This window comes from Nothobranchius furzeri, chromosome 17 (assembly GCF_043380555.1).
Source record: "Nothobranchius furzeri strain GRZ-AD chromosome 17, NfurGRZ-RIMD1, whole genome shotgun sequence".
In the NCBI taxonomy this organism is placed as follows: domain Eukaryota; kingdom Metazoa; phylum Chordata; class Actinopteri; order Cyprinodontiformes; family Nothobranchiidae; genus Nothobranchius; species Nothobranchius furzeri.
The window spans coordinates 57,482,975-57,503,043 of NC_091757.1; the positions used below are offsets into that span (position 1 = coordinate 57,482,975).

The 20,069-nt window shown below is 42.2% G+C and overlaps 1 protein-coding gene across 1 annotated transcript in view; it reads left to right on the plus strand.

Annotated features, from left to right (window-relative positions):
* Positions 1-20,069, plus strand: part of aacs (acetoacetyl-CoA synthetase) — a 68,564-nt gene that overhangs the window by 34,047 nt on the left and 14,448 nt on the right. Inside the window, exons 11-12 of the mRNA XM_054731682.2 lie at positions 5,995-6,059; positions 10,716-10,838. Coding sequence (XP_054587657.1) covers positions 5,995-6,059; positions 10,716-10,838 — 188 coding nt within the window. The remainder of the gene's footprint in view (positions 1-5,994; positions 6,060-10,715; positions 10,839-20,069) is intronic.

Here is a 20,069-nt window from a genome sequence, read left to right on the forward strand (position 1 = left end):
TTCAAATTGTCTTCGCACGCAGTTGGAAAAGGCTAGGACCAATCAGAGGAGCGAACAGCGCGACACATTCATCTCTACAAAAATCGCTCAATGGAGCAGTCCACCATACGCCATCGAAAAAGTAGCAAACGCATCCTAGTTAGACTCAAGGCTCAAGTCTGAATCATTCTAAGCAGAAGTCAAAGCCCTTTCTAACAAGCACCGTTCCTGATTCGCCGCCGCCACATTTGTAGTTTTTTTCTCCTTCATGGCTCTAGTGTTCAATAAACGTACAACCCTGTGATTGGCCAGACACAACGCTGCCTGGGCTAATGGTAGACCTGCTGAGGCGACAGTAGAGCATGACTAGACTGACCTGCAGAGCTGCTATGGTTGGTCTAGATTTCTAGGCTAGCAATCCGGAGTTTTCCCCCTTTCAGGAATTCTGTATGACATTTTTAGAAATCTGTAAAAGTCACATCTGCTTACAGACAGATGTCATTCAACAGGCGTGCCTGCGTGAGCATTTGACGACTTACTTTGGTGCACAGTTGGCGATCTTTTTCATGGATAAGTTAGTCTTTGATATATGTGAACAAACACCATGTTGTGAGAATAATAATTGTAAAACAATGAGTCTTAGCATTGTTGGCTGGTTAGCGATGCACGTTCACAAACAAAACGCGTTGCTTCCAGCCGTAAACGCAGAAGTAGTGATGGGCTTACAGTGCAATACATTTGTCAGCCACTAGATGGTGCCGTCTGAGAAAAAATCCCTGATTGTAGTTTTAAACTTGTAAGTATGCATAATAGAAGAAATGTGATGTTAGTTACCTGAAATGACGGTATCAGAAGTTAGATTATATCAACACATCTGATATCAGTGAAAAGCCGATGTGGAACATCCCTCTTCAACCGTCTGTTGTGGGCGTGTTGTACGAAAAGAAATTTCAGGACTAAAATGAAGAAAACACACTTTTCCTGGTTGGAGTTGGATAAAGGTCACGGTGACAGGTTTCATGTGTGAATGCGACTTCTGAGGCTCGTCTTTTCCATCGTTGGTTATCTTTTGAACTGATCTGACAGAAACGATTATTTTTTATAAGTTTATAAGGGCAGTGTGTAAAAACTCAATAATTTAGTTTCTCTTAGAGCCCTTGCATAGCTTTGTTTTAGACTTTTGAGTAGAAAAATGTAATTATCCCTTCACTCTTGCTAATTATCCTTGCTAATTTTGCTGTGGGTGGTCCCTAATGGCTTTAGATTACTATTCTAATGAAATTTAGGCTAAAACTAGACATTTAAAATCCTTAAAAATGTGCTAAAATTGAACAACCTTGAAGCACCACAAATATAATATTCCAGCTTACTTTGCCACCAGGCTGTAATTATTATCAAAATGTTAGATGACCGTGTCTGGAAGCAAACCAGTTGCTGAGCAGAGAAACAATCTGGTAAGTGAGAGTCAAAAACGTTGTCAGACTTTACAGAAAATAGCATCCAACGTTCTAAAATGTGTCCAGACACATAATTAGCAGCAGTTACTGTGTATTAATGAATTTAGCTGCTTTTGTCACTCTGAGGTTTGCATATTCCGTTGTAGCCGGTGACAGCTGAGAAGAGAGCAGAGGGTAGCATTTAACTGACAACCAGAGAGCTTCAGCTGCTACACCACGACATGCACAGATGCAATAATGCAGTAATTGCTCTGAGGTGCTCTCGCGTCTGATTGCCTTTGAGCGTCTCTTATTGATTTAGTAGCTTCCAGTATCACGCCTCCCTTGAAGCGCGATCAGTCGCTCATTCTTTCTCACGCTCTCACCAGCAAGAATGCACAGCTTCTCTTCCTCCCTCCATCCTAAACACCAAATTAGCAGCCACACCTGGCCACCTGCCTCCAATCAGAATGGAGTTACAGTTTCCATGGTAGCCGGCAATGAACAAATCCAGATGCATATGGGCGGTCAGGGATGATGGATGAAATGGAGTGACTTTGAGTTCAGATGACAAATGGATTTGGAGTTTGAGAGTCGTCTGTAGAATGAAATGGCTGCAACTAAATGTGGGGAAAATGTTCCAAGAGGATAAAAATCAATTTCTTAATAGAGATTTCCTCATTTGTCTGAAGATTAACTGATAAAAACTTTATTTTTTAAACAATTAAAACCACATCGATCTTAACGGTGCTGTCGTGGGAAAAAAGCTGTTCAGGCACGATGCATAAAAAATACATTTCAAAAGTCTGACCCCTCTCTTCAGACTCCCCCTAGAGCCACAACGTCTGATGGCTGCAGAATATGGCACACCACTGCTTGTGACACCCAGGAGCAGACACGCAGCTCTGCTGAGCTGCTACGGTCAGAGTTTTCAGAGCTTGCTCCAAATCAAACCGAACCTCCTCCCACTTGCTTTGTGAGGCATTAAGAGGAGCAGTGTGATGCATGAGTTTTGAGCCAATCACATAGCATTACGCTTGGTTTATGCTTGACGCGTTTACTTTCCGCTTGGTGATGCGGCTCGCGGATGGAACGCGCTTCACAACTCGCAGCGTTTATGGTTCATGCGGCTCGTCTCTGCGGTGAGCCAATATTCTCCCAAACTGTAGGGGGCAGCATGGAGCTCTACGGCATGCATCCAACACTACACCATAGAAGTAAAAATTACTGTTTACAACATGGCATTCCAGCATTTTTAACAGCGTCCTCGTCTTTTCCGACAGTGCGAGCTATTTCTCTCCAAGAATTATTAACAACATGTTGATCACGGTGATCTTTGAGAGCTGAATCATACAAACGTCTGTATTTACCAACCTCTGCCATACTAGTTCTTGCCAGTCCGCCATGTTTTTCCGCGTCCAACCGTCCGTGTGGTTAGAAAATTTCCTAGGTGCGCGGTTCGGAAATTTTGGGCCGTGTGGAGGTGCGGTGGAGGGGCGTGGTTGTTAAAATGACGCAATTTTGCCGCGCGGAGCCGTGCGAAACTCGTGGACGAGTCAAGCGTAAACCAAGCTTTAACCTGGCCTGCCAGACTCGTCCTCTGTTTAATTCTGCACAGAGAGAGAGTCTGGTAACTCACAGGCAGAGCGGCACTTGAGGGGCGGGACTAGGCAGCTCAAAAATAACCAGATAAAAGATGAAAATGCAGACTGTGCCGCGGGACGCTGTAGTTTTTTAGCTGTGGTAAAAAAAAGCCGTCTGGCAGCGGCGCAAACATCTTTTTTAGAGACGTGTCCGAGTCATTTAGACCAGAGGAAAGAACCACAGCGAACTCCACTTCAGTCGCCATGTTCGACAAACTTGGCGTTTTGGTGTGTGACGTACGCTACTCATCGCTGATTGGCTCAGTTAGAATTCACCGGGGGCGGGGTTACTTGAGTAGGCGGGTTCCCAGAGCCTTTCACTGTGCAGATGTAAACAGAGGAGGAGTCTGGCAGGCCAGGCTAGGCTAGCTTTGGATTGGATGAGGTATTTTTCAGGATGCTGCGTTTCAGAGACGATAAAAATGAAAAAGACAATTTGACCAACATTGAAGTTGTTGGTTGCAGAGACAATAATCAGGACATATAAAGGAATTGCTATTCAGCGTGTAACACTGAGAAGTTTTGCTTTTGTTTTAGACTGAGTGACATTAATGATGCTGTTTTGGTGGAAAGGCGATACGTATGAATATCTGTGCAGTCTTGGGCTAGCGATTCACCAGCTACGTTACAAGCTAACATATTAGATACATCAAGTGTGCTGTAAATTATCACCTAAATGTCATATTCTATGAGAGCATAAACATTAAAAGTGCACAAGTCGTTGACGCTCGTCCATGCTTTCACCTCACCTAACCCCAACCCGGATTCATTCACCCCGCCAGAAACCTCACAAAGAGAACAAACCCCAGCTTTCATCACAAACACACTCCTAGCTGTCTGATCAATAAAGCAGCAGGATTGTTTAGCGCCTCGCACCCAGACAGTCTTCTTCCCTTAGATTGACGGGAATAGTTACGATGATAAGAGGCGATTTGATTGATTTGATGTCAGCAAGAATAACTTGAAAAGACTGGAATACACAAATAAAGCCGTCGTCAGAGAGCAACTTTAAAAACCCTCTTTGTTTCCATTTAAGATTACATCTGCGGGGAACGCAAAAGTGATGCTTTCTCAATTTTTTTGCCTTCTGCATGTTGTGCAACTGTTGTCGGCTGCCAGGGTGACTTCCATTCACGCCTAAAGAACTTTCCAAAAAACATTCGATTCATCGATTTGTTATGTGCAAACAATTTGTCAGTTCTTTTCCCGGAGGAGCATCTGCAATAGAAGCGTTTAGTCCTTCTTGCCTGACCATTATTGTGTGCGAGTCTCTTTGTATTTTTCCAGCTGAAAGTCAATACCCAGTCAGTGTTTTGCTCATTTTCTTTATCAGTCCACAACGGCTTAACCGAGCACACAAGCTGTGTTTCTGCATCACCTTGCTTCTCGTTTACACAGGGAGTCATTGCTCTCCATCGGGAGCTTCCGAGTACAACAGGCTACTGAGCAGCTCCACTGGAGCAGATGGGATTAAGGGCAAAGGCTGCTTGGTAACTGGTGCCCTTTTTAGGTTTTTATTTACATTCAGCTCAGATTCAGTGAAGCGACAAATGGAGCGGTATCACAGATCAGGCGAGGCTGCAAAGTCACACGTACTCCATCAGCCTGGCGTCCAATCATTATTTATAAAAGGTAGCTTTATCTTTTATTTTCAATCATTAGCTAATTAAATCAAATCAGATTGATGCAAATATCAGAATTGCATGAAAACATTGAAAATACCAACTTCTCATAGCATAACTGTGTTCTAGTGTGTGCACATTAAAGGTCACAGAGAAACTCCTAAAGCTTGTTAATCCAAAGGGTTCAAATGAAGGCCACTCGACTTCTTTGGTTTCGTGAAGACGTTTAGCTTTTTGTCATTTCTGCTCCTCTGATTACCATAACCCGGATGACTGAAGACCTTCACCAGCACACTGCTTGTTCCTTTAGAAATAGTCAGTCTGGTTTTCATGTGCGTGCTGAATGTGAAACGCTTGTTTGACCCCCAGTGCCTGGATTACCTGGCCTTTCCAACTGTTGCATAAGCATCACATAATGTCAATGAAGCTTAGTACGCAGCAATTAGCTGCTGTCGTAGTGAATGGGGTTATTTCCACTGGCTGCAAAGTGTTGCGTTTTTGCTAACTTGCTGCTGTCTTACTCCTTGCTTGTTATCGAGTGAACCGCTGAATTCACGCGTGGTCTTTCAATTATCCAGTGATGCCGTGACCTTGTGGGGCCAGCGGCGTGGAACGATGTCGCTGCTGATTTGTGTCTGAAACTCTGGCGGTGGGGAGGGACGGGTGGAACGCATCTACTGTGTTAGACGATGCTAAGGGTCTGGTGAAAGGCCTCGGACGGCCACAGGAAGGAACTAGATAGGTCAGAAAAAGCCATTCTGTTAAATGTATTTGTGGCCCCGCCCACATAGGCTTGTGACTGTTGACTTTGTGGCCAGGAGAGAGCAGAGTGGGTTAGCCAATCAGAGGTGAGATGTTTACATACCAAGAGTATTAATGAGTGATGTTTGAAACCCTGTTTCTATCCCTCCTCCCGAGCTACCTTCTACCCCCCTGAAACAAGAGCCCCCCCATAATGACCCGCAAGGCTTTCATTCAAGACGAAGAGCCAAATCTAGAATTCCCAATGCAAACTTGTTCATAAGTATGTTTCTTTTTTATTTATTTAATTTTTCAGGAAAATACTTTGAATGTTTTTTTCATTTATGAGGAAAAATGAGCTGATCTGGTTTTAAGGGTTTAATTTCCGTTGCAATGGGGATGCAACATGTCTGAAAAAGAGGCGTAAACGGTGACTGACCCTGAAGAGACGTCCTCTAACGTTCTCTACATCAGAATAATGTTGTATTTTTTCAGCACTGAGTTGTAATGAATAATCAGCACAGCTAGGCTGGTACAAAAACTAAACTCTGTGTTGCGTCTTCTCTTTTCCAGCATCACTATCTTTGGTACCGGGGCTAAGTGGCTGTCTGTGCTGCAGGAGAGGAACCTCAAACCTTGTGAGTTGTGGGCACTTACACGAGAACGCACACAGTCCTCCCAGGGCATACTGCAACTCGCAGAAATAGTGAGGACATTTTCAGATGAATGCCCACGTCTACCTTTGAGAATCCAGTAAGAGCAGATGGACCCAATTATGACGATAATAGTTCTTCTGCGTGTCGCTTAATCTGCATTCAGATTTCAGCACAAATCAACAGTTTGGAATCTGAAGCGGTCGCTTTACTGTTATTGTTTTCAAAGATACAGAAGTAAACAGCTTCTGCTTAATATCCTTTCTATTCGTTTAAACATGGAAATATTTGTGTCATTTGTCTGCTAAGTAAATCGTTTGTTCACTCTGATCTCATTTCTCTTCATCCCAGGTTGATGAGCTCCATGTTCAAACGAAACTGAGCCAAAATGTCTCATTTAGTCTTTTAAATTCATGAAAAAACGAACTTAAAGTCAGCACGGCTCCATAAGAGCGTTAACCCTTCCAGTTTTCTGTCAGGCGACCCCGCCAGGACGGGGGTGACTAAACAGAGTTCAGTTTACGCCTTGGCAGGGGTGAAGGAATGAACCCCACCAGGGGTCCATCTGACCCCATTAACCATGCAGGAGGGTAGACGTGTCCGTCTTCCCCGAGTATTGAACAACTTTCACAAACACTGTTAAAAACACCGTACAGTTGATATTAATAATGCGGGACCCTCGTGAACATAAACAAACACAATGGCACAAACATTTAGAAGACGGGGAGGATCAAACATTTACTGGAGGAGAGGTTTTCTAGAAGCCACAACATTAGTTGGTGGCTAACACGTTTTGATGAAATCAAATCCAGTAAGGACCCAGCTGCAGCACCAGCCCTGGTCCCTCACTGGGACTGCTTCTGGAGGAAAACAATCCCAAAAGACTCCTGTCACTGTTAATGTATGCCCCTCCCCAGCCACCTGATCCTGTAGGAATTATCTGTGTGTGTGTGGATAGTTCATGTAAAAGGAGACCGTGGTCAACGGAAGTGACTGCAGGTGATTGGAGCGTTCGTTTGTTTAAAAGAACAGATTTAGCCAGCGGTCCGGGGAGGACGGGGCAGCCAGTGGAGAAGCCCTTTTCCCTGAGCTGACATTTGGGCTGGACATCTGGAGGCTTGGTGGGGGGCAGCAGAATTTCACACTGTGTGTGTGTGTGTGTGTGTGTGTGTGTGTGTGTGTGTGTGTGTGTGTGTGTGTGTGTGTGTGTGTAGGGTGAAGGTCGATTGCTGGAAGCTTATTAGTTCACAGGGTGTTATTGGCATGTGGTTTGGGTTTGTGTGTGGCATACAGCATGGATTTGGGAAGGATGGTGTGTGTGTTTGTGTGTGTGTGTGTGTGTGTGTGGTAGTGAGTTGAAGCTTGGATGCTCTGTCACATCAGCGTGGAAACTGCAGTAACACAGTGTGTCAGGGTGCTCTGAGCCACAGGTGCATGCCTTCTTTTTGTTCATGGATTTGTGATTTGGCTGACATTTCTGCAGCCTGAAACTGAACAGGTTTTATTGTAGCCTTTTACCTATTTCAACCTCCTGGTGGAGCATATCTTAAGTCCCTACATCTCATTGAAGCATTAAATCAACTAAAAAAAACACTAAACCAAAAAAAGAAAAAAGAAATTGAATTATGGAGGTGTTAGAAGAAAATGCAAAACTATTTATCATTAAACATATTAATTTACATTTTACTAAAGTCCTTATTGCCCCAAGTCAAAAAATGCAAAAGGGAAATTTTGCATTTTACTTGGAGAGGAAGTTAAAGGGTTTTACACACACACACACACACACACACACACAGAGATATATATATATATATATATATATATATATATATATATATATATATATATATATATATATATACAGGTGCTGGCCAGTAAATTAGAATATCATCAAAAGGTTGAAAATATTTCAGTAATTCCATTCAAAACGTGAAACTTGTACATTATATTCATGCAATGCACACAGACCAATGTATTTCCAATGTTCATTACATTTAAATTTGATATTCATAAGTGACAACTAATGAAAACTCCAAATTTGGTATCTCAAAAAATTAGAATATTCTGAAAAGGCTGAATATAGAAGACACCTGCTGCCACTCTAATCAGCTGATTTACTCAAAACACCTGCAAAGGCCTTTAAAAGGTCCCTCAGTCTTGTTTTGAAGGCACCACAATCATGGGGAAGACTTCTGACTTAACAGCTGTCCAAAAGACAATCATTGACACCTTGCACAAGGAGGGCAAGACACAAAAGGTGATTGCTAAAGAAGCTGGCTGTTCGCAGAGCTCTGTGTCCAAGCACATTAACAGACAGGCGAAGGGACGGAAAAAATGTGGTAGAAAAAAGTGTACAAGCTCTAGGGATAACCGCACCCTGCAGAGAATTGTGACGACAAACCCATTCAAAAATGTGGGGGAGATCCACAAAGAGTGGACTGCAGCTGGAGTCAGCGCTTCAAGAACCACCACGAGGAGACTCATGAAAGACATGGGATTCAGGTGTCGCATTCCGTGTGTCAAGCCACTCTTGAACAAGAAACAGCGCAAGAAGCGTCTCGCCTGGGCCAAGGACAAAAAGGACTGGACTGATGCTGAGTGGTCCAAAGTTATGTTTTCTGATGAAAGCAAGTTCTGCATTTCCTTTGGAAATCAAGGACCCAGAGTCTGGAGGAAGAGCGGAGAAGCACAGAATCCACGTTGCATGAGGTCCAGTGTAAAGTTTCCACCGTCAGTGATGGTGTGGGGTGCCATGTCATCTGCCGGTGTTGGCCCACTCTGTTTCCTGAGGTCCAGGGTCAATGCAGCCGTCTACCAGGAAGTTTTAGAGCACTTCATGCTTCCTGCTGCTGACCAACTTTATGGGGATGCAGACTTCACCTTTCAACAGGACTTGGCACCTGCACACAGTGCCAAAACCACCAGCACCTGGTTCAAGGACCATGGTATCCCTGTCCTTGATTGGCCAGCAAACTCGCCTGACCTTAACCCCATAGAAAATCTATGGGGTATTGTGAAGCGGAGGATGCAATACGCTAGACCCAACAATGCAGAGGAGCTGAAGACGACTATCAGAGCAACCTGGGCTCTCATAACACCTGAGCAGTGCCACAGACTGATCGAGTCCATGCCACGCCACATTACTGCAGTTATTGAGGCAAAAGGAGCCCCGACTAAGTATTGAGTGCTATACATGCACATTCTTTTCATGTTCATTCTTTTCAGTTGGCCAACATTAGAGAAACAAACATTTTTTCATTGGCCTTTAGAATATTCTAATTTTCTGAGATACCAGATTTGATGTTTTCATTGGTTGTCACCTATAAATATCAAAATTAAACGTAATAAACATTGGAAATACATTGGTCTGTGTGCATTGCATGAATATAATGTACAAGTTTCACGTTTTGAATGGAATTACTGAAATATTTTCAACCTTTTGATGATATTCTAATTTACTGGCCAGCACCTGTATATATGTATATGTATATATATATATATATGTATATATATATATGTATGTCTATATATATATATATATATATATATATATGAATGTATATATATGTATGTCTATATATATATGTATATATATATATGAATGTATATATATATATATATATATATATATATATATACATTCATATATATATATATATATATATGAATGTATATATATGTATGTCTATATATATATATATATATGTATGTCTATATATATATATATATATATATACATTCATATATATATATATATATATATGAATGTATATATATGTATGTCTATATATATATATATATATGTATGTCTATATATATATATATATATATATATATATATATATATATATATGTATATATATAGACATACATATATATATATATATATATATATATGTATATATATATATATGTATGTATGTATGTCTATATATATATTAGTACATTTTTTGTTTTTTGCTAAATATTATGCCGTGGTAAATCAGTGCGCTTCACACCTTGTTTTGATGTATAATTTGTGGGGGTGCACGCTGCCATTCGAGCTGCATTAACGTGTGGAATAATAATAATAATAAAGGAGATTAATGTCAAATACCCCACCAGGTGCATTCCAAGGGCCTTGCTTTGCTGCTGCAGCAGGCCCCTTAAAACATCACAGCAGTTATTTTCCTGCATCAAACCAAACTTCTACTCCAAAATCATGACATTCCACTCTTCCCATGGCCGAGCCGTCGTTTTGATGTAACATCAGTGGGGGTGCACACTCCTAATGAAGAGATCCTTTTCTCTGGGCTCGATTAGCCTTGCCTGCATGGGATCACATGTTGTCTCATGTGAAGAACATGAGTTTGTTTTGTAAGAGGCTGTGACCTTCTCAGATGAATGAATGACAAACCTGATCAACCAACAATAGGTTGTTTGTTTTTGAGTGTTTAAAATCTTAATCAGTTTTCTGCGTGTATTTTACAAAATGTTGAAATTTACTTTAAGAAAACATAAAACCACATTTTCAGGATCGCTGTTGAGTGGTATGAAAGTGAAAAGGAAAGTTCACTGAAGTATTTAAAGATTATTTTTGTTATATTTAAGGCTTTTGGATTTTGCTGCATCGTGACATTTATTTAAACCTTTCTCCCTCAGCGGAAACACACAACCTGCAGTCCCTCCACACCATCCTGTCCACAGGATCTCCTCTCAAACCCCAGAGCTATGACTACGTCTACCGATGCATCAAGAGCACCGTGCTGCTGGGCTCCATCTCAGGTGACTGAAGAAATGTTGCAATGAGATATTTTACTAAAACTTAGTGTAACCCAGAAGCTAGAACCTTAATGAGGTATTAACTAATTGGCTTACTAATATGATCCATCCTCAATTTAGATAAAATATAAAATATAAATTAAGGAAATTAACAATACTAATTAATAGATATCTAATTAACTAATAGATAATTTCATAATGAATTATTGGAAGGGTGAATAACTAAAATAACGAGTTTAATATTAAACATCGGTTAAAACAAGAATCTTGAACATCACTAACAGAAACAGAAGAAAAAGTATACTATTGGTCCAGGTGGGAATCTGAAATTTCATTGGCTGAGAGAAATAAGTCCCGCCTCCGCGAAATAAAACCGTGCGACGCAGCTGAGCGAGAGGAGAGACAAACGGCTGTGCAGCACGCAGATACAGAAAGCAAAGACTGAGCGGTTAGAGAGAGAGAGAGAGAGAGAAAAAAACAACGGTTGAGGCCGTGAAGAACCCTGATTTGGGTGCCGCATAGATAGAGGGAGAGGCGGACTTGACTCCTTCTAATAAGAGCTAGGATCTTGGAACCAACGCGATTTGTGTGGAGACGACAGAGTGAACCAATCCTCTGTAGGAGGGAACCGTTGGAGCGCGTTGGCTGGGTTTTTTTTTTCCTTGGGTTTGATCCCGACTCCTATGATCACTCACTTGGAACGAGAACTGGATTTCTTCCTGACGAGGGAGATGGCGAGCCTTAACCACTGAACGAACCAGGACATCTCAAGTAACTGAAGAGCAGACTGCTCTCTTCTGTGAACAATCTCAACGGTGCGGTAGGAAAAAATCGCACCACCGGACTCTGACTTTCACCCCAAGCGTGGGGATTTGACTTGACGCCGGCTGACTTGTGACTCATATGATCAAATCTCATACCGAGCATTTTACTATTGTCGATTGTTTTCATCTGTTTTTGTGTGTTATCTTTATGTGTTATATTTCCCATTATTATTAAAATTTAGTATATAAACCGTTTCATGCTATACCCGTGACTCCAGTCATTCTTAAACAACCTCCAATTCTCCCCGAACCTAATTATTGGCCCATTTGTTTATTTTTTCTTTTAATTATCTTATTGTATCCTGTAATCCGGTTACATAAAACTTGGCGAGCCAGCCAGGAGAATTGTAGAGTTGTTACCTTAGCTAACCATTGACTGACATCATAAGAGTGCCTGGAGGTCACAGTGGTTTGCCATTTTGGCATTATTGGTACTTTTGAGTGTTTTAAAATGGAAGTTGTGAAAACAGAAAAGGTCAAAGTTTCAAATGCTGTTTTAATCAGTGGGTTAACTGATACAGACCTTGATAACGAAGTCTTTGGGTTTATGGAAGGATTCGGACCAGTTAACAGGCGCATTAAGTTACCAAACTGTGATCAGATTATTGTGGAGTTTCAACATGAAGCCACTGTTAAGGAATTAAAGAAACAATGTTTACCCTATGACAAACCTTGTACTAGGAACCCAGATGTTTTCTTCCATATTCAAGACCTAGCCAGCGCGTACAGTCTAGAAACTAGCACATCTGCCACTGATGCCTATCTGTCAGAGCTCAGGGACATAGCTGCGCGTAGCAATCAATCATTTAAAGACCTTCTAATGGAGGAACTGGCAAAAATTGGGGAATCTTTAGGAAGGGATACCCATGCATCTGAACCAGTCACTGAACCAGAGCCAGTGCTCCATAGTGACCAAGTTACATATTCCCTGCCTTTAACACCAGAAGTTAACTATATGAACAACTCAAAGGACAATTGTCCACCTACAGAGACTGGAAAACAAAACCCTTGCATTCCACCAAATCTTTTAAACACACCTGAGGTTCAGCGAGTTATTGTGGAACACATTGTTAAAAGCAGTGAGGTTATCCCTCCGCCTACTTCACAATACAGACTAAAACCGTTCTCAGGGCGAGTTCCACACCCTTCTTTTGAAACTGACTATGATACTTGGCGTAGTAGTGTAGTGTTATGCATAAATGATCCTTCACTCACCAAGTCCCAAATTGTACGAAGAATCGTGGAGAGTCTGTCAGCCCCAGCAGCGAGCATCGTTAAAGCTCTTAGTCCAAAATCCGACCCGGAAACGTACCTTGAACATCTCGATTCAGCTTACGCAGCTGTCGAAGACGGCGACGAGCTCTTTGCTCGCTTCTTAAACACAAACCAGGACAGTGGTGAAAAACCTTCCGATTACTTTCAGAGGTTATACACCTTGTTAAACCTAGTTATTCAGAGGAATGGAATTTCCTCCAGTGACGCCGACCAGCAGCTGCTCAAGCAGTTTTGCAGAGGCTGTTGGGACAGCTCGCTGATTTCAAACCTGCAACTCGAACAAAAGAAAGACAACCCGCCTCATTTTACAGCACTTCTCCTCAAACTGCGCACTGAAGAAGACAAACAGGCTACTAAAGCAGCACGCATGAAACAACACTTAGGGGCACAACGAACTAGAGTGTATTCAAATGTGCAAACAACATGCTCTCAGAGTAAAAACACTTGTGAACTGGAAATAGATGATAACTGTGATGACTTACGCAAACAAATCGCTGAGCTCAGGAGCCAAATTGCACAGCTTAAGGTTAACAACACAGATAAAAAGGCAAAGAAAACTCAAAAAGAGTCAAAACCCCGTGTGGGGACTAAAATTCCAGATGAGCCCAAACAGATTCAGCAGATAACAGCAGTGGTGCCCAGACCAAAGCCTGGATACTGTTTTAAGTGCGGAGAAGATGGGCACATAGCTTCTAGCTGTAGCAACGAGCCAAATCCAGCACTAGTTGCAACTAAAAGACTTGCTCTTAGACAGAAGCAGCGCGAGTGGGAGATGTCAAAGCCAATTGCTCAGTCTCCTCCTTTAAACCGGTAGAAGCTCCTATCGTGGGACAGATAGGTGCTAAAGTAGAACCAAGTCCCTCTAAGGAAAGGACAGAGAGACTTTTTTGCAAGCCAGTTCATGCTCATTCAGTGCCAAAACTTCCCAAAAGATTAGTGGGTGGGCGATGCACAGCTACAGTCTCAGTTAACAGTGTTGAATGTAATTGTTTACTGGATTCAGGGTCCCAGGTAACCACCATTGCCAATTCTTTTTACCAAGAACACTTACCTGACCTCTCAATTAAACCCATCAGTAATCTGTTAGAAGTCGAGGGCGCAAACGGTCAAGCAGTTCCTTATTTAGGATACATAGAGATAAGTGTCACATTTCCAAAAGAGCTCGATCAGTCTGGACTTGAGTTACCTACCCTTGCGTTAGTGGTTCCGGATATAAGCTCAAACTCTGATACACCACTACTCATTGGCACAAACACACTCGATCCTTTGTATGAGCAATTGTCTGCCAATAACTTACCTGATTCCAAGGCACTCTCTTATGGGTACCAACACGTGCTAAAAGCCTTAGCAGTCAGAAAAAAACAAAGCAAAGATGGACGAGTTGGTGTGGTGAAGCTTCGAGGGAGAACCCAAGAAGTTCTCCCTGCAAATAAAAAACTGTTACTAGAAGGGTTTATGCAACCCAGCCAAAACAAGCATGAGCCTTATGCACTCATTGAACAACCCACCAATGGTTCTCTACCAGGGGGTATAATTGTAGACTGTTGCCTCATTTCCTTACCTTCACATGGTCCATACAAAGTACCTGTTGTACTAAGAAACGAAACTAACCATGACATCACATTACCCACTAACTGTGTGATCGCTGAGTTAGTTAAAGCCGATCGTGTTATGCCATATCCAGAACCTGACAAAAGTGATCAGAAAGTACTTGCGGCGTGTAGTTCGCAGCAACAGACTTCACCTTCAAACCCTCCTCTCAGTTTTGACTTCGGTACTTCGCCCTTGTCCGAAGAATGGAAAGGGAGGATCACCAACAAACTTAACACTTACTCCGATGTGTTTTCGCACCACGATCTTGATTTTGGTCATACACAACAGATAAGACATCACATCAACTTAAAAGACGAGACCCCATTCAAACAGAAATCTCGGCCGATCCATCCACATGATTATGAAGCCGTGAGAAAACATTTGGAAGCCCTCTTGGAAACCGGTATAATAAGAGAGTCGGAGTCTCCATTTGCCTCACCAATAGTGGTAGTTCGGAAAAAGAATGGTGAGGTACGTCTATGTATAGACTATAGAAAGCTTAATCTGCAAACCATTCGCGACGCATATGCCCTGCCTAACTTGGAGGAGTCCTTTTCTGCTCTCGCTGGATCACAGTGGTTTTCTGTGATGGACCTCAAGTCAGGTTACTATCAAATAGAGATGTGTGAAAAGGATAAACCTAAAACTGCTTTTGTTTGCCCGTTTGGGTTTTATGAATTTAACCGTATGCCACAAGGAATAACAAATGCTCCAAGCACTTTCCAACGGGTTATGGAAAAGTGTATGAAGGACATTAATCTGAAGGAAGTGTTAGTTTTCCTAGACGACTTGATCGTCTTTTCCAACTCCTTGGAAGAACACGAAACCAGACTTTCTCACGTTCTTGAACGGCTTAGAGAATACGGACTCAAGCTATCACCAGATAAGTGTCGTTTTTTCCAGACATCTGTGCGTTATCTTGGACATATAGTATCTCGAGATGGCATAAAAACCGATCCAGATAAGGTGGAAGCACTCAAAACATGGCCGAAGCCTCAGACTTTGAAGGAACTCCAATCTTTCTTAGGATTTACCGGTTATTACCGACGCTTCGTTAAAGATTACTCAAATATTGTCAAGCCACTAACATCTCTCACGGCTGGTTATCCACCCAAACGGAAAAACTTTAAAACACCACCATGTAGATCAAAGTACTTGAACCCCAAAGAACCCTTTGGGAATCGTTGGAGCCAAGACTGTGAGAAGTCCTTTCAAACTATTATTGAAAAACTTACCACTTCGCCAGTTCTTGGCTACGCTGACGCAAAACTCCCATATCTAGTACACACAGATGCTAGTACGACCGGACTCGGTGCAGCGCTATACCAAGTGCAAAACGGTGTCACACAGGTAATCGCTTATGCAAGTCGCGGTTTAAGCTCTAGTGAAACTAGGTACCCTGCGCACAAGTTGGAGTTTCTAGCCTTAAAGTGGGCCATAACAGATAAGTTTCATGACTATTTGTATGGGAACACATTCACTGTCATTACTGATAATAATCCGTTAACTTACCTCTTAACAACGGCAAAACTCGATGCAACGAGCTATCGTTGGCTAGCTGCGTTGTCCACCTATAATTTTGACATCAGATACCGTGCAGGTACACAGAACGTTGACGCGGATGGCCTGTCTAGGAGGCTGCATGATAAACCTGAAGACAATTCAAAATTCACTGAGGAATGCCAACGACTAGATGAGTTCCGATCTCATCTTTTATCCTCTGTCAAAGAAGTCGAGCTTCAACTTCAAGCCGAAGCAGTGAAGGCAACATGCCAAAAGCACATGGTCTTGGATGAGACTGATTCTCCTTGTGGTTTAGTTCAGTCACTTGCCATGTCTGCAGCGGCCATTCCAGACCTATTCCAGTTGGAAGACAATAGTGACAGTTTCTTTGCTGTGCCCAAGTATAACCATGCTGACCTTGTCTCCTTGCAGAGGAAAGATCCAACCATTGGCCGAGTCATTCAGCTGCTTATGACTGACAATAAACCGCCAACTGATACTATTGCAGAACCCCCGGTGGTTCTTAACCTTTTGAGAGAGTGGAAACGGTTTGAGTTTCAAAATGATTTACTGTACCGGAGACGCCAATTAGGACCAGAGACATCATTGCAGTTAGTCTTGCCTGATTCATTACGTTCAACAGTCATGCAAAGCCTACATGATGATATGGGGCATCTTGGGGTTGAACGTACGACAGATCTCATTCGGTCCCGTTTTTACTGGCCAAGAATGGCTAGTGATATCGAAATCAAAGTTAAAACTTGCGAAAGATGTATCCGTCGGAAGGCCCTCCCTGACAAAGCTGCTCCAATGGTGAGTATTACCACCACCAGACCTATGGAGTTAGTTTGCATGGATTTTCTCTCCATAGAACCAGACAGTAAGAACACTAAAGATGTCTTAGTGATTACAGACCATTTTACAAAGTATGCAGTGTCCATCCCAACCAAAGATCAGAAAGCCACCACCGTCGCGAAGAACCTGTGGGAACATTTTTTAGTCCACTACGGGTTTCCTGAGCGTCTTCATAGTGATCAGGGACGGGATTTCGAATCACGTACAATCAAGGAACTTTGTTCTTTACTTGGTATCCGTAAAGTCAGAACGAGCCCTTATCACCCTCGTGGCAACCCCGTTGAACGGTACAATCGTACATTACTCAGCATGTTGGGAACTTTACAAGCCACTGAGAAACATCACTGGCGCGATTTTGTAAAACCACTTACTCACTCGTACAATTGTACAAAAAATGACGTGACGGGATACTCTCCCTACGAGCTAATGTTCGGTAGGCAGCCTCGGTTGCCTATAGATATTGCCTTTGGGTTACCGCATTTGAACAAGCCCTCTATAACTCATTCTCAGTATGTTAAAGAACTGAAGAGTCATCTGGAACAGAGTTATGACATTGTCATAAAAAACTCTCAAAAAACAGCGAGGAAGAACAAAGAACGGTTCGACAGAAACATTCGTGAGTCCACACTAGGTGTGGGAGATCGTGTTTTAGTCCGAAATCTTCGCTTAAGAGAAAAGCATAAATTAGCAGACAAATGGGAGCAAACAGTGTATATAGTTCTCAAACAGATGGAAAACTTGCCAGTATACACTGTAAAACCAGAGAACGGAGAAGGACCCAACAGAACACTCCACAGAGATCTTTTACTGCCTTGTGGTTTTCTCTCTTCATTAGAAAATGAAACAGAACGCGTTACGAAACCTAGCAGACCTCATACAAGACAGAGTTCAGCCTTAGAACCTGACCCAGATGAGCCACTTGACGAAGAGGTAGATGAGTTTTATTACTCTGATCTTCCACAAGTGCTAAACCGACCATCCTATCAAATAGCGGTCACCTTGCCAAATAGGGAACTCATAGCAGATTCAGGACCGGTAAATAATATTCAACAACAAAACACACTATCCTTACACACAGGGGATCGCAAGGAACCAACCTTAGCTGGTAATGAAAATGCTGAATTGTCCTTACTTGACAAAGGCATCAACACCGAAACATTCTTACCTGACAGAATGAGTGAAACTGCGACATTCTTACCTGAAAGAGTGAAAGAAGCAGCAACATACTTACCTGAAAAAACGGAAAAAACCGAAGTATACTTACCTGACGTAGAAACGGGGGATGAAACTAACACAAACCTACCTCAATTGGATGGTGTCCTAAAGTCGCAGCAACGTGATGTAAGTTTTGAACCCATCATACACGATCAGACACATACATCTGAAAAGACCAAAGTCTTAGAGAATAGCTCATCAGCTCTGTCGGAAACAGAGAGCTCACTTCGTCCTGTCTCAGTTGAGAATCAAACCGAAACGGATGAGCATGATACTGTGCAACCAGAGATGTATGTCAGGAGATCTGAACGAAGTAGTCAGCCTCCTCAAAGACTAACTTACTCTCAATTGGGCAATCCACTAGTGACCGTAGTTAGGTCCCTTTTCCAAGGACTTAATAAAGCTTTTATTGACTCTCTTACTCAAGAAGTTGTGTACCCCGTAGAAACAATGCACAGGGACGTGCATGATATTTAATGGGGGAGGATGTAACCCAGAAGCTAGAACCTTAATGAGGTATTAACTAATTGGCTTACTAATATGATCCATCCTCAATTTAGATAAAATATAAAATATAAATTAAGGAAATTAACAATACTAATTAATAGATATCTAATTAACTAATAGATAATTTCATAATGAATTATTGGAAGGGTGAATAACTAAAATAACGAGTTTAATATTAAACATCGGTTAAAACAAGAATCTTGAACATCACTAACAGAAACAGAAGAAAAAGTATACTATTGGTCCAGGTGGGAATCTGAAATTTCATTGGCTGAGAGAAATAAGTCCCGCCTCCGCGAAATAAAACCGTGCGACGCAGCTGAGCGAGAGGAGAGACAAACGGCTGTGCAGCACGCAGATACAGAAAGCAAAGACTGAGCGGTTAGAGAGAGAGAGAGAGAGAAAAAAAAACAACGGTTGAGGCCGTGAAGAACCCTGATTTGGGTGCCGCATAGATAGAGGGAGAGGCGGACTTGACTCCTTCTAATAAGAGCTAGGATCTTGGAACCAACGCGATTTGTGTGGAGACGACAGAGTGAACCAATCCTCTGTAGGAGGGAACCGTTGGAGCGCGTTGGCTGGGTTTTTTTTTTCCTTGGGTTTGATCCCGACTCCTATGATCACTCACTTGGAACGAGAACTGGATTTCTTCCTGACGAGGGAGATGGCGAGCCTTAACCACTGAACGAACCAGGACATCTCAAGTAACTGAAGAGCAGACTGCTCTCTTCTGTGAACAATCTCAACGGTGCGGTAGGAAAAAATCGCACCACCGGACTCTGACTTTCACCCCAAGCGTGGGGATTTGACTTGACGCCGGCTGACTTGTGACTCATATGATCAAATCTCATACCGAGCATTTTACTATTGTCGATTGTTTTCATCTGTTTTTGTGTGTTATCTTTATGTGTTATATTTCCCATTATTATTAAAATTTAGTATATAAACCGTTTCATGCTATACCCGTGACTCCAGTCATTCTTAAACAACCTCCAATTCTCCCCGAACCTAATTATTGGCCCATTTGTTTATTTTTTCTTTTAATTATCTTATTGTATCCTGTAATCCGGTTACATTAGGGTTTAGCGTTTTTAGGGTGTGGTAATATTGAACTTGTCTAAAGGCTGATGAATACCTTTGCTTTAGAGTCAGACAGCCATTTACAAGAAACAAACACCCATTAAAATGCTATTTGACGAGACTAATAGACTGTAAGGTCTGAGATTCAGAGGGAAAACAACCATAACCAAATATTCAAAGGTTCAAAACTCTAAAAGTGCATGGAGATGCCGGTGATAATTTTGTAGAAGATGGCTGCCATTCCACCCCTTTTACTGCCTCATCAAGCAGAAAATAAGAAGCCTGACTCTGAGTGAGAAGCCTCGAAGTATCGCCGAGGCTCCGGACGAGAACCACAGATTTAGACGGTTTAGATTGATGGCGTCTCTCCTTGAGAGATTTC